At 42.1% G+C, this 12,983-nt stretch overlaps 1 protein-coding gene across 2 annotated transcripts; it reads right to left on the reverse strand.

The window, feature by feature from the left end:
* Nucleotides 1-399: 399 nt before the first annotated feature.
* APOH (apolipoprotein H) lies at nt 400-12,349 on the reverse strand. Of its 2 annotated transcripts, XM_047758116.1 has the most exons (8): nt 12,224-12,349; nt 11,036-11,212; nt 8,807-8,903; nt 7,634-7,710; nt 6,279-6,467; nt 4,075-4,254; nt 1,943-2,140; nt 400-550 (listed from the first exon to the last, which is right to left on the reverse strand). In XM_047758116.1, exons 1-8 carry the CDS (start codon nt 12,285-12,287, stop codon nt 495-497), a joined length of 1,038 nt encoding a protein of 345 aa, XP_047614072.1. In that variant the 5' UTR covers nt 12,288-12,349; the 3' UTR covers nt 400-494. The 2 variants fall into 2 exon arrangements, with proteins under 2 accessions (XP_047614072.1, XP_047614073.1); XM_047758117.1 differs by lacking the exons at nt 7,634-7,710; nt 8,807-8,903 and having other exon boundaries at nt 12,224-12,321.
* Nucleotides 12,350-12,983: the final 634 nt, after the last annotated feature.

The raw sequence follows: 12,983 nt of genomic DNA on the forward strand, positions 1-12,983 counted from the left end.
ATTTGAGTAGAGGAGTTCTCATCGCGGCTCAGCAGAAACGAATCTGAGAATATCCATGAGGATGCTGGTTCGATCCCTGGCCTCAATGGGTTAAGGATCTGGTGTTACTGTGGCTGTGGCGTAGGCCAGTGGCTACTGCTCCCATTCGACCCCTAGACTGAGAACCTCCATATGCTGCATGCTCAGCCCCAAAAAGACAAAACAAAAAACAAAAACAAAAAAAAAGGAGGGAAAAAGCATTTGAGTAGAAAGAGGAGACAGGAACCGGGTTACCCAGGTAGTTGTTTACACTTTCCGTTTCATAGCCATGCCGTGATGACGTTCTGAATATTTGGGGTTCTTAACCAGGTAACGCAACTAAAAGTAAGCTACCATGAGAAGTAACACTGCCATGGCAGATGCAATAAATTCAGCCGCTTTATTTTTTCACTTTCATTAGGTTCCTTGGACAAATACATACAAGTGTGATATTTATTTTGAATCTTAACGCCAGCTTAGCATGGCTTTACATCTGATGCATCCGTTTTCCAGAAAGCCAAAGCACTGTGCTCTGTTTGGGGAGAAAAAATAAAATAAACATTCTAAGTGAAACAATCACTTCTTGAATTTGTTAAATAGCTAAGCCAAATCAAATACATTTTATAAATGTGTAGAATAAATCTAATAATATGAATGAAACCATTCAGCGTGAGGTTTGATTTGAGAAAACCTCAGGGAAATGATAAAACACTCGTTTCCAAGAGAGAAAATAAAAGGTTCTATATAATTCTGACAGTCAAGATTAAAAGAGAAAAAAAAAAAAAAACTGCATCAACCCTTCTTTAGTCTCCAAGGCCCTAACTGGGCTGCATCTGTCTGAAGACCGTAAAAGAGAACGGCCCGAAGAAATAGATTAACACAGCTCTGTTCGGGTTTTTATTTTGTAATTATCTTCTGCTAATATTTTTTTTCTGCTGATCTGTTTTAGGATTATCGTGCTTTATCAACTTTAGTATTTAACATCTCACTGGGGCTCTGCTATATTTTGAACAATAGCAATTTATCCAGGGACTTTCTAGCTATTTGTGGGTATAATGACAACAACTGTCATTATTATCACTGAGCACTCCATGGTGTGTATGATGTGTCTAATCATGAAACCTACAAGGTGGGTGTTATGTGCTGGTAATCACTTCCTTCTCTCTCTCTAGCTGGCCATTTCTCAGACCCCTCTCTTCTCTAATCTGCTCCCAAGTCTTTCCTCTGGCAGCCTGCTGGCTGCCACAGGGCTGTCAAACTTCTTGAAGCATTTCTAATCCCAGAGGGAGCAATAGCTTCAGCCTCTGGCTGGTTCTTCCCTCTGAGCAACAAAGGTATTTAAATCGTAAACCTGAAATCTTAAAAAGCGTAAACGCTGCCCATTAGACACTTCTTTATCTCGCACGAACACAATATCATCCTCCTTGAAATACTTCATTCTAATGAATACTTTGCTCTCATGGGTATATTTCAAACTCTAGGACTTGCTAAAGGAAGGAATGAACTGTTAGGAGATCTGTAAACCAGGGACCATTGATGCGAGTTACTTTATGATTTGGGATGAGTTCTTTACCATTTGGGACCAAGAGGTGATAAACATTACTAGTCACCATTCCATTCAGTATGGTCATTATTATTCAAACTAATCTTGAATTATACAAGATGGCATAAGTCACATCGGTTCCTCAAATAAAACCCAACCCTGAGTTTTAAGGAAAAGAATTAGAAAGGAAGATGTTTATGTACATAGAGAAACTGAATCTGGGTACCTGATTCGGGCTGCTATTGCCTCCCTCCCTACTCTCTTTTTAAAAAATCCACCGGTCAAATTGGCATAGCTTCTTTTAGTCACTGTGTGATAAAAGTACTGATGATGGGAGGGGCAAGCGGAAGTGCTGGCGAAAAGTTCCCGTATTCAACTCACCCTTGAAGCATTTGGGGATTTCAATGGTGCCGTCTATGCACTGGGCATCCTCCGTATAGCTGCACTTCTTTTCCTTATTCTTGCAGAAGAAAGAAATTTTTTGGCCATGCAGCATTCCATTCTTAAATTTATCTTGGATATTGACTCTCTCTCCTTCATATATCACAGTAGCTCTTTTCACAGATAATTTACAAGATGCTGAAAGAGATATTTGTAGGCAAGACTTGGGAGTTCATTTACTCTTTGGGAAAGAGAACATAGCATTTGAACCAGTAGATGAGCAGTCCTAAGACAAATTGCTCAAGACGAGAAGATTCTGAGAATGTACACGGTGAGGAGTGAATAGCATTAGCAGTGTCGCAAATCTCACATCTTTATCAATAGCGCCATTAATCATGGCTTCCAAGATGACCTTTTCCTCCCCGACAGAAGCCACAGAAGAAGGTCAGAGCAGAAGCATCAGATTCTCGGTTTCAGTGAAAAGAACTGTCAGATGCTGCCATTTCATCTAAGCCTCCTCTGCCCAACTCGGATCCCATTGATTGAGTTAGTGCACCTACCCACCAGCCACGGTGAGCATTAGCTGATAACAGCTCACAAATGCTCCTTTCTCAGAAAAAGTGTCTTCAGCATAAGGGAGCTACCTCTTCTAGGAGAGAATGCAGAACCCCAGGGTCAGGGAAGGGAACAGCCCATGGACTAGGACAGACCCGCAAGGGGATAAAAAACAAGCAAGTCCCCTTGCCTCCCAATGGGATCAACTCTGTTCATGGTCCCAGGGCTCCCAGGGGATTAAACTAAGGATAAAATAGACTCCAACTGAGACCACATACTTGTTCAAACATGGTCCCATTATCAGCAGCATCAGCATCACCTGGGAATGTGGTATAAATGCTAGTTTCCAGGTCCTGTTCCAGATCGAGTAAATCAGAGACTCTGTTTAAACCAGCCCTCCGGGTGATTGTGATGCGTAGTGAGGTGTTGAGAGCCAGTGCCCAACTCCATCCTACCAGCCTCACTCTCTTTTTCCTGAGACACTCACTTAATAAATTACCTTTCCTTGAACCCCTGTCTCAGGTTCTGCGTCTAGGCATACATCGTTTTGCCTGTTTTGCCTAATGTCCTTTTCTATTTAAACGGTCCAGCCCACCCCAACCTAAGCAGAAATGCAGTGCTTGACACCGACCAGCTCAGGGATAGATACCTACGTTAAAAGGAATCAGCATCCTAGAGGAAAAAATGCCAGTGAGTGATGAATCCTTTAGTTGAGTGGTCCTGGTGTAGACTCAAGCTCAGAAGAATCAGGAATAAAGAATCAGGTTCAAGGTGAGTAAACAGAGAAACAGAGACATGAGAGAGACCACGAGGCCAATGAGATGTGGAAAGAGTAGCAATAGTTCCTGACTTTTAGTTTCAGTCCTCAGGAGGACCAGTTGAGTTTCATTCCCTCATCTTCAATGTCCATATTATTTCCTGGTGCCCACTTGTAATTAACTCCCATTTTCTGAAACTAGCTTGAGTGTGTGCTTGGGTTTTGCCATAATGAGTAAAGTCTTGACTAAAACAGAGCAAAAAAGGATGCTCATGGGCAAAGACTTAAAAGCAATTGTAGGGAGTTCCTGTTGTGGTACAGCAGAAACAAATCTAATAACCATGGGGACCCAGGTTTGATCCCTGGCCTTGCTAAGTGGGTTAAGGATCCAGCGTTGCTGTGAGCTGTGGTGTAGGTTGCAGATGTAGCTCAGATCCCGAGTTGCTGTGGCTGTGGCATAGGCGGGCAGCTGCAGCTCCGATTCCACTCCTAGCCTGGGAACTTCCATGTGCTGTGGGTGCGGCCCTAAAAAGACAAAAAATAAAATAAAAGCAATTGTAGAAAGCCTACACGATCTTCTACCATGTCATCAATTTTTACAATAGATATGTTTCTTTCATGCTGTTGAATCTCAAACAAGCTTGCTAGGCAAGCATGAGGCTTCTTCATGCACATATAAATCTCAGTCTTTCATGTACCAATAGCTGTGAAGCAAGTCTGAAAACAAAGTGGAAAATGACGGGAACAAGAAAATGGCAAGTAAAAGTGATTCGTTAGACACATTTCCGAGATGGTTTAAGACCTCACCCATATTGCATACCTTTACAGCTGGGCTGTGCAGACCAGTTTCCAAATTTGTTACATTCAACTTCTTCTGGTCCATCCAAGGTGTAAGTGTCATGGCAACCATATGTGGCTTTATCCTGGTAATAAAGAACTTGCTTTGCAGGATAGTTCACAAATCCGTTTTCTGGTCTTGATGGGAATGGGCATTTTACTTCTAAAAATTTAAGCAATAGGACATGTTAGTATAAATAGTGTCTGGTCCAGTGGCTATAGACTAGTTACCTTCTTGTCTCTCTCACACCATTGAATCACTGGGTCTTCCTGTGACTAGAATGTAATTTCTGGGTACCTGGGTGCTTAATTCTGTCCCCTTTATCTTATTTTCATGAAACCCTAGATACTAAAAATAGAAACAACAATGCTTTGAAAGTAAATGAATGAGTTACCAAGTTCTTTGGGCTCTCACATAATCACGAGGTATGGCTTACTGCAAATTTCATCCCCACATGGTGTAAAATGGTGGGTTTGAAAGAAGCAAAAAAAAAAAAAAAACAAAAAAAACTGTCTCTTGCAATCAACAGACCATGAAATTAAAATGCAAAGACTCTTCCCTGCACACTAGAACACCATTATATGGATTTTAAATGTTAAATCTAATTCTTATGATTGTCTTCAAACTCTACAAGAAGCCAGCATGAAATAGGAAGGAAAAAATGGTGCTGCTTCCTGGCCTTCTTAAGATCCTTGGTGATAGAGCCCCAAGCCTGTATCTCTACTTACCCCTGTACAAGGTAGCTAAGCTGGAGGCAGGAACACAGAGGATTGGGAAGCAGACTAATGACAGAGTTCCAGAGTATAAAATCTAGAATTGGACAGCTTGTATCAATTTTAGCTCTTCCACAAATTGTGCAGAAAAGAATCTATGAGTCTATAACAAGACTAAAAAGAAATAACCCATGGAAGAAAAGTTCTTCACTATAGAAGAATTCTAGCTAATGAACAGAGAGGGAAAGATAAAATTAGAAAGCTGTATGGCAACCACTAATGTCTCAGTTGACTGAGTCCAGGGATCATCTGTGGATGCTAAAATGACTGCTGGAGAGTGGATGTCCACCCAGTCTCAAAGTATCACCCGCAGGTTATTTGCTAATTCCAGAGAAAGAGATGCCTTTACCAAGAAGAAGTTTTCACATACCCCATCTGACCAAGAGCTCAAATTCAGCATGACAGTGATGGATGGACACTGGGCGCCTTCTGATGTGATAGAATATGTACTTAACAAAATGATTTAATTTGAATCTGATTAAGGTGCTAGGTATTAGTATTATTGGTAGTTTCCCAATACTAACAAGCACTTACGTTTAAATCATTCAATAGATACCTGAAGAATATCCATCCAGTCCAGGATAGGTTAATGGTCCCTAGTATCAATCCTATAATGTGTCTACTGGTCATGGAGTTGCCAAATTCAAGGATGGTAATCATGAGTCAAATTAAAAGAGAAAAAAATTTCATATATATATATTGTCTTTTGCCCTCTTAGGGCCGCACCCACAGCATATGGAGGCTCCCAGGCTAGGGGTTTAATCAGAGCTGTAGCTGCCAGCCTATACCACAGCAACATGGGATCCAGGCCATGAATGCAACCTACACCACAGCTCACAGCCACACTGGATCCTTGACCCACTAAGTGAGGCCAGGGATCGAACCCACAACCTCATGGTTCCTAGTTGGATTTGTTTCCACTGCGCCACAATGGGAACTCCTCTTGCCATTCTTAAATTTAGGTACCGACTATAAAAGTTTACATCAATCTGACTGCAACCTAGTTTTTGACGTGAATCTCTTAGGACTCCCCAGTTTAATCCAGGCTTCTCTTCAGCAGCTTCCCCATAATATTCAGCAATCCATGCACACGCCCTGTTCTCTGATGCCCCCTTGACCTTCCTCATCTGTGCCCTTGTGTGCCATGCCTTTCCCTCACTCTCCTTTCCCCTCTAAGACCTTCCTCTGGAAAGCTTTTCCAGGCAGCTCCAAAGAGTTCACTGCACCATTTTCCATTCTCCCGAGGTCGCCTGGACCTGGTCTCCCCAGGGCACAGTTTGGCACCTGGAAGATGCCAATTAACATTTATGGAACAAGGTCATGTGAACCACTCCATGACAGTGGCATTTTCAATCCTTTTCAAAGATGAGATTCTACACCAGCATGATTGTTTTGTCTTATCATTGTACTTACCCTTACATTCTGGTAATTCAGTCCAATTTCCATGTTCTGTGCAAGTAATTGTACCATTTCCAAACATTGCGTGCTGTGGCAAGCATTCAAAGACTGCCTTGCCTCCATAGAGGGAGTTGTTCCCAGCCAATGGCTTATAAACACTAAGTTTTGCAAACTTGGGTATGGGTGGTGGAGGGCAGGTTATAGCTGAAAACAGAAAGAACTATCATTTAATGAAAATAATTCAGTCTTTAAAAAATACTCTTTACAGAAAGGGGAAAAAAAATCCAAAGATTAACCTGAGAATATGCAGAAGTTGATCAAATGCCAGGGTAAAAACAGTAAAATGAAGAAGCCAAATAAGAAAATATAATCTGAAAGCTAGATGTCTGAACTAGTTTAAAAAACTAAAAAATGAAGGAAATTTGAGGTTCCTGCTGTGGCACAGTGGGTAAAGTATCCTACTATAGCAGCTTGGGTCATGGCGGAGGCACAGGTTCTATCCCTGGCCCAGTGCGGTGGGTTAAAGGATCCAGGGTTGCCACACCTGTAGCATAGGTCATAAATGCAGCTTGGATTCAGTCCCTGACCTGGGAACATGTATATGCCACAGAAGCGACCATTAAAAAAAAAAAAAAAAAAAAAAGACGGAGGGAGTTCCCCTGTGGCTCAGCAGGTTATGAGCCTGACTAGTATCCATGAGGATATGGGGTTAAGGATCTGGTGTTACTGTGAGCTGCAACTCCAATTCACCCACTAGCCTGGGAACCTCCATATGCTGCAAGTGTGGCCCTAAAGAAAAAAAGATGGATATTTAAGTCTTGCCACCACTGATTTTCCTGTTACAATAACACAATGCTTTGATTACTATGTATCTCTGATCAAATGCTACCTTGGAAGATGTTTCTGGAAGTCAGAATTGGTGAAGGACTTTGCTGAGGGACCATCCTGCCATCATTGCTTATGTCAGCAACTTGGTACAGTCGTTTGGGACATCAGAGTGACATCTTGATGCTAGTTCAGGTTTGTTTGTCCCTAGTGAAGACCTCCTGTTTTGTGCCCTGTATGTATGGTGCTTATACAAGAAGCTTCACACAGAGACTCAGTAGGGGTTTGTCATCCTGCCCTAACTCATCTGAAGTTTTGATGTCAGGCTCAGCGTTAGGGTGAAAGTTAGGGTTTGTCATTCCAAAGTGGTTGTCTCCTTCTCCAGAGGAAGATATCCGGATGAGCAGTCCCCCAAAAGGTGACCAACCATCTAATTGAGCTGAGAACTGTGAGTTCCAGGGTGTAGAACTTCTAGTGGTAAAACCAGGAAAGTTCCAAACATACCAGCTGATCACCTTCCCTCTAACTGGGACCCACAGACTCACGGGTACAGACAGGAAGGTCTGGACTCCATTTTCCTTCCTCGGTACATTTAGCCGAATTAGCTCCTTTCAGAGAAAAACTGCAAAGGGAAAGTTTAATCCAGGAAATTATAAAATAATCCATCCATGGCATCTCAAATGTCTTTTCCATTGAGCACTTCTTCAGATTAATACTATTGGCTTCTTTTCCATCTTATGATTCTGTTTTCCTGGGAAATTTACCATCCTTCCAAGGGTCATCAAGTCCCTGGCCTAATGCTGCAGGGAAATTGCTAGAGATTGAGAGCATTTCATAGCTGGGGGGTGGGGGTAGAAGCTAAACCCCCAACTCCTCAAATCCCTCATCTCCAACCAGCTGGTTAGGTTGACTGCGAAGCAAAAAACCATCTCTTTTTCAGAGTCACAAGAATAAATCAAACAAGGTAATCTCTGTTATTCATTATCTCAGAGCCTGTTGACCCAAATGTGTAAAAACAGTGCAGTCCACTTCCATTGCCAAGGTCACGTTGTCCTTGAGGTCAATTTGTTCAGGGTCATTCATCATGAAACCTACCAGTAAACTGGTGTTTCAGATGAAAGGATTGCCTTTCTCTTTCACATACAGTATTTCTAAATCTCTAATCACAAACAAGGATGCCCAGTAACATTCTGGCCAGGTCTACAGCACATGTGCTATTAGGGTGACTGATGGGGTATGTGCTCAGAAGGCAGATGAGTTCTAAGACCCAGCATAAGGTGGCAATAAGCAAACTCTTCCACGTCAGCACCCTTCCAACCTTCTCCATAGAAGTATCTTCTAGATACTAGAAGGACAGTGAAGCATATTAGCCTCAGAACGAAAGCCCAAGTCCAATTACAAAAATATTTTAACCCTCACGCCAGGATTTGGCCCAGAGATGATAAAAATTATCAGCCAGTTCCAACTTCAATGTACTCTTTCAATAGGTAACTATCAGGAGCAAATGAGAAAAATTAGAAAATCAGAAAAATTAGATAGAGCACTGACTTCATATTTCACTGGTTGTTGTATTCTCTACCCCTTACCCTGCCCTCAACAGCACTGTGGATGTGTATTCGGCAAGTTCAGCCTAAAGGTTAGTAATAAAACATGGACCAGTCTGAGGTTCAGCCCAAGGGCACAGAGATGTGCTTCATTGATTAGCGAGAAGTCCTTACCCCCGGTTGCAAGTGAAACTGATCGTGTTGGGATACTCAAAAGTTGTATAGCGTACAGCTCCGTTTTCTAAGATTCCAGCAAAAGGACATACTCTGGCTGTGATTTAAAGATAAGAAGGTCAATTTCAATTATAGAGTTGCCTATTAAAATCAAAATTGATAGACTCATCTCTATCCTTTTTGTTCCAGTAACTCTACCAGTAACTTTTTTTTTTTTTAAATGGTTATAACTGTGGCATATGGAAGTTCTGGGGTTAGGGGTTGAATCAGAGCTGCAGCTACTGGCCTATGCCATAGCCACAGCAACGCCAGATCTGAGCAGCATCTGTCACCTACACTGCCAGCTGCTGCAACCCAGATCCTTAACCCAATGAGCGGGGCCAGGGATCGAACCTACATCCTCATGGACACTCAGTCAGCTTCTGAATCTGCTGAGCCACAATGGGAACTTCTACTGGTAGCTATTCTAAGGAAATAATTCAAAATAAGCCACACATCATGTGCACAAAATTGTTCGTTATACTGTTTCTTCTAATGACAATAATCAAACCATCTAAATGTATACTACATGATATTATTCTAAATAATGGTGATTAAATGGTAAATCCAGCTGAATTATAATGCAGCCAATAAAATGTGGATTATGAATACAATGTTTCTGATATGCTAGTTAAAATAGAAAAATACAAAATGGTATCTACTCACTGCAATAATGAAAATATAGACATTGAAAAAAGAAGTTGTTAGTGTTCCAAAGTTATGGCTGATTTCCTGAAAAATTTTCATTAATGATGTTATACTGGTTTTCATTAACAATTGTGTTTTTTCTTTTTTCATCAAAAAGCCTATTACTTGTATGAACATGTATAGCTTTCATGAATGGTAATACCCTTTCAACCAAAATAATTAGAGCTCAGATAGGTCCACACAGTGATTTTTTACTGCTTGCCAGAAATTCTCTCTGGTGGATTGCTTAAGAGTTGACTGTAGATAAGTAAATAAATGATGCCAGCATGACGTCATGGATCCATGTTCTGAGGAATACATAAAAGCAGCCAGAGGAGCTCCCTGGTGGTCTAGTGGTTAGGAGGGCCCTTTCACTGCTATCGTCCAGGTTCAGTCTCTGGCCTGGGAACTGAGATTTCATACCAAATTGCTGCATATCATCGCCAAATAAATAAATTAATTAAATTAAAAAGAAAAAAAAAAAAAGGAGTTCTGTTGTGGTGCAGTGGCTGAAGGACCCAGCATTGTCACTGCAGTGGCTTGAGTCACTGCTGTGGTGCAGATTCGATCCTTGGCCCAAGAATTTCCACTTACTGCAGGGACACCCAAAAAATAAATAAAAACAACCTTGTAGGAGTTCCCACTGTGGCTCAGCAGGTTAAGAACCGGATATAATGCCCACAAGGATGCAGGCTGGATCCCTGGCCTTGCTCAGTGGGTTAAGGATCCCATGTTGCTACGAGTGGTGGTGTAGGTCTCAGATGCTGCTCAGATCCAGTGTTGCAATGGTTCTGGTGCAGGCTGGCAGCGGCAGCTCAGATTTGACCCCTAGTCTGGGAACTTCCATGTGCTTCAGGTGTGGCCTTAAAAAGCAACCATCTACCATAAAGTCATATATCTATGAATCTATATATACATATATATAATTGCTATTATATTACATATGATGTATTAATATGTAGAACATCACTGTACTTGATTAAAGTATTCATATTTTATTATAAATATAATATGTTTTAATTTGATTTACAATGTTTGCTAATTTCTGCTGTACAAGAAAATGATTCAGTTATACATGTATACATTCTGTGACATCTTTTCAATTATGGTTTATCACAGGATAATGAATGTAGTTCCCTGTGTGCTAGAGTAGGACCTTGCTGTTGTTTATTATAAATGCAATTTGTAATATAATCTCCACTTCTCTGCTTATGTCTGCGGTTATTTCCCTCTCCTTTTATCCTGCCAAGTTTCTCTTTAAAAATCTCCCCTAGCTCCAGGCTGCGCTTGTCTCCTCCTCTCTAAACAACACGAAAGACCCTTAGTCTCTTCTCCAATGGAAACCTCCCCGCTGGCCCCTCCATTGAAACCCCCAGCCTCTCCAGTGTCTTCACGGCCCTTGAGCCTCAGCTCTGGTGGCCTCTATACCCTGAGCAGGACAAGGGAGGTAATCGTCCCAAAATGTCCAGAATTCCAGTGAGGGGGAGAAAGAGACTGACTTACGTAGACATTTCAGAGTGTTGATGGGCCAAAGTCCTGTGAGCGGGCAGATAAACCGCCGGATCCCTCCCCGGGACACGTACCCCGGCTGGCAGGTATACACTATCTCCTCCCCTGGCGCATAGGATGATTTCAATGGAACAACCACGGCAAACGGTAACTCTTCCGGCTTGGGACAGGCTGCGATAGGGCACAAAGCAGTTAGTTAAGAAATCTTTATTTGCAGAGTTCCTGCCTTGGCACCGTGGGTTAAGAATCTGACTGTAGCTGCTTGGGTCGCTGCGGAGGTGCTCGTTTGATCCCCGGCTCCATGCAATGGGTTAAAGGAGTTGCAGTTGCTGCAGCTGCAGCTTGGATTCAGTCCCTGGCCCGGGGAACTTCCATATGCCAGGTGTGGCCATCAAATGAAAAACAAAAAACAAAAAAAAAAAAAGGAAAAGAAAAAGAGAAATCTATGTTTGCATTTTTAAGTTCAGCTAGCACCCAAAATGAAAAATATGGAACGCTTATCAATAAGCTGTATGCTAAGTTCTGGGCTATATACTTGAGATATGCAATATCTCATCTAATCTCCCCACCAAAACTTGGGAGTTTGGGGTTTCTTTAAAATATATTTTGTCAAAGTATAGTTGATTTACAAGGTTGTGTTAATTTCTGCTGTACAACAAATTGATTTGGTTATACATATATATATACGTTCTTTTTCATATTCTTTTCCATTTTGGTTTATCTCAGGATATTGACTAGAGTTCCCTGTGCTAAACAAGAGGACCTGGTTGTTTATCCATTCTATTTGTAATAGTTTGCCTCTGCTAATCCCAACTCCTATTCCATCCCTTCCTCCAATCCCCCTCCCCCTTGGCAGCCACAAGTCTGTTCTCCACGTCTGTAAGTCTGTTTCTGTTTCATAGATAAGTTCATTTGTATCATATTTTAGATTCCACATGTAAGTGATATCATATTTCTCACCAAAACTTTGAAAGGCACTATTGCTAGCCCCATTGTACAGGTCAGCATACCGAGGCTTAAATTAGCTGACTTATCTTAAGCACGGCTGTATTAAAGCATACGTTTCAATCCAGTCTCTCCAGGATCCACTCTAAAGAGAATTTAAGTAATCATTATGGATCCCTGGCATACGCCAGGGGTTTGCAATTCAATTTTTTTTTTTCAAAAGCAAAGGGTACTTACTTCGCCCTGCGATAGCAGCATGGCAGAGAAAACTCAGGAAGAAGATGAGCACTGGAGGAATCATTGTGGCTAATGCTCAAGGGCACGACAAAAGTGGCTTTCCTCTCCTAAAAAGAGAGACATAAATATTAAAGTGCTTAAATATTAACCATTTGGGGGTGGACCTTTATCTCTGCAAATAGAAGATAAAGTATCGTGATTGGAAAGGAACTCCGAGAACCACATAAATTAATCATTTACTTCCCACCCTGGTGGGTCTCTTGTGAAATCTCTGGTAGACGGCCTCTGTCTTCAGGACATTGAGGTTTCTGGTACAAGGCAGCTCACTTTTGCCTCAGGGAGTCCTGGTGATCTCGGGCTGTCAGGTCTCTTGTCCAGGCCTCTCATTCTCCATCCTTTGTTTGGTGCACAGAGTGGATGGGACACCTCAAGAGTCAAGTACCTGCTCCACCCACAGCCCTGGCGCAGGAACGGAGGATCATCCATGACTCTCAGCGTTTCCATCTCTATCTTTAAAATGATGTCCCAGTTTCCAGATGTATGATTCTGAAGAACATGGTCACAGAGGCATCTAAAATTATAACGCCTTCGGAGTTCCCGTCGTGGCGCAGTGGTTAACGAATCCGACTAGGAACCATGAGGTTGCGGGTTCGGTCCCTGCCCTTGCTCAGTGGGTTAACGATCCTGCGTTGCCAAGAGCTGTGGTGTAGGTTGCAGACGCGGCTCGGACCCCTCGTTGCTGTGGCTCTGGCGTAGGCCG

This window comes from Phacochoerus africanus, chromosome 14 (assembly GCF_016906955.1).
Source record: "Phacochoerus africanus isolate WHEZ1 chromosome 14, ROS_Pafr_v1, whole genome shotgun sequence".
NCBI classification, from domain to species: Eukaryota; Metazoa; Chordata; class Mammalia; order Artiodactyla; family Suidae; genus Phacochoerus; species Phacochoerus africanus.

What these genes read in the sequence shown, in the direction of transcription:
- APOH (XM_047758116.1), bottom strand. Translation starts at nt 12,287, where the DNA reads ATGATTCCTCCAGTGCTCATCTTCTTCCTGAGTTTTCTCTGCCATGCT. An exon ending in AGACCTTCCTGTCTGTACCC is followed by an intron (nt 6,468 to 7,633) that starts GTGAGTCTGTGG and finishes TTCTGTTTTCAG; the next exon opens with CTATAACCTGCCCTCCACCA. An exon ending in TGAATTACCAGAATGTAAGG is followed by an intron (nt 4,255 to 6,278) that starts GTAAGTACAATG and finishes TTAAATTTTTAG; the next exon opens with AAGTAAAATGCCCATTCCCA.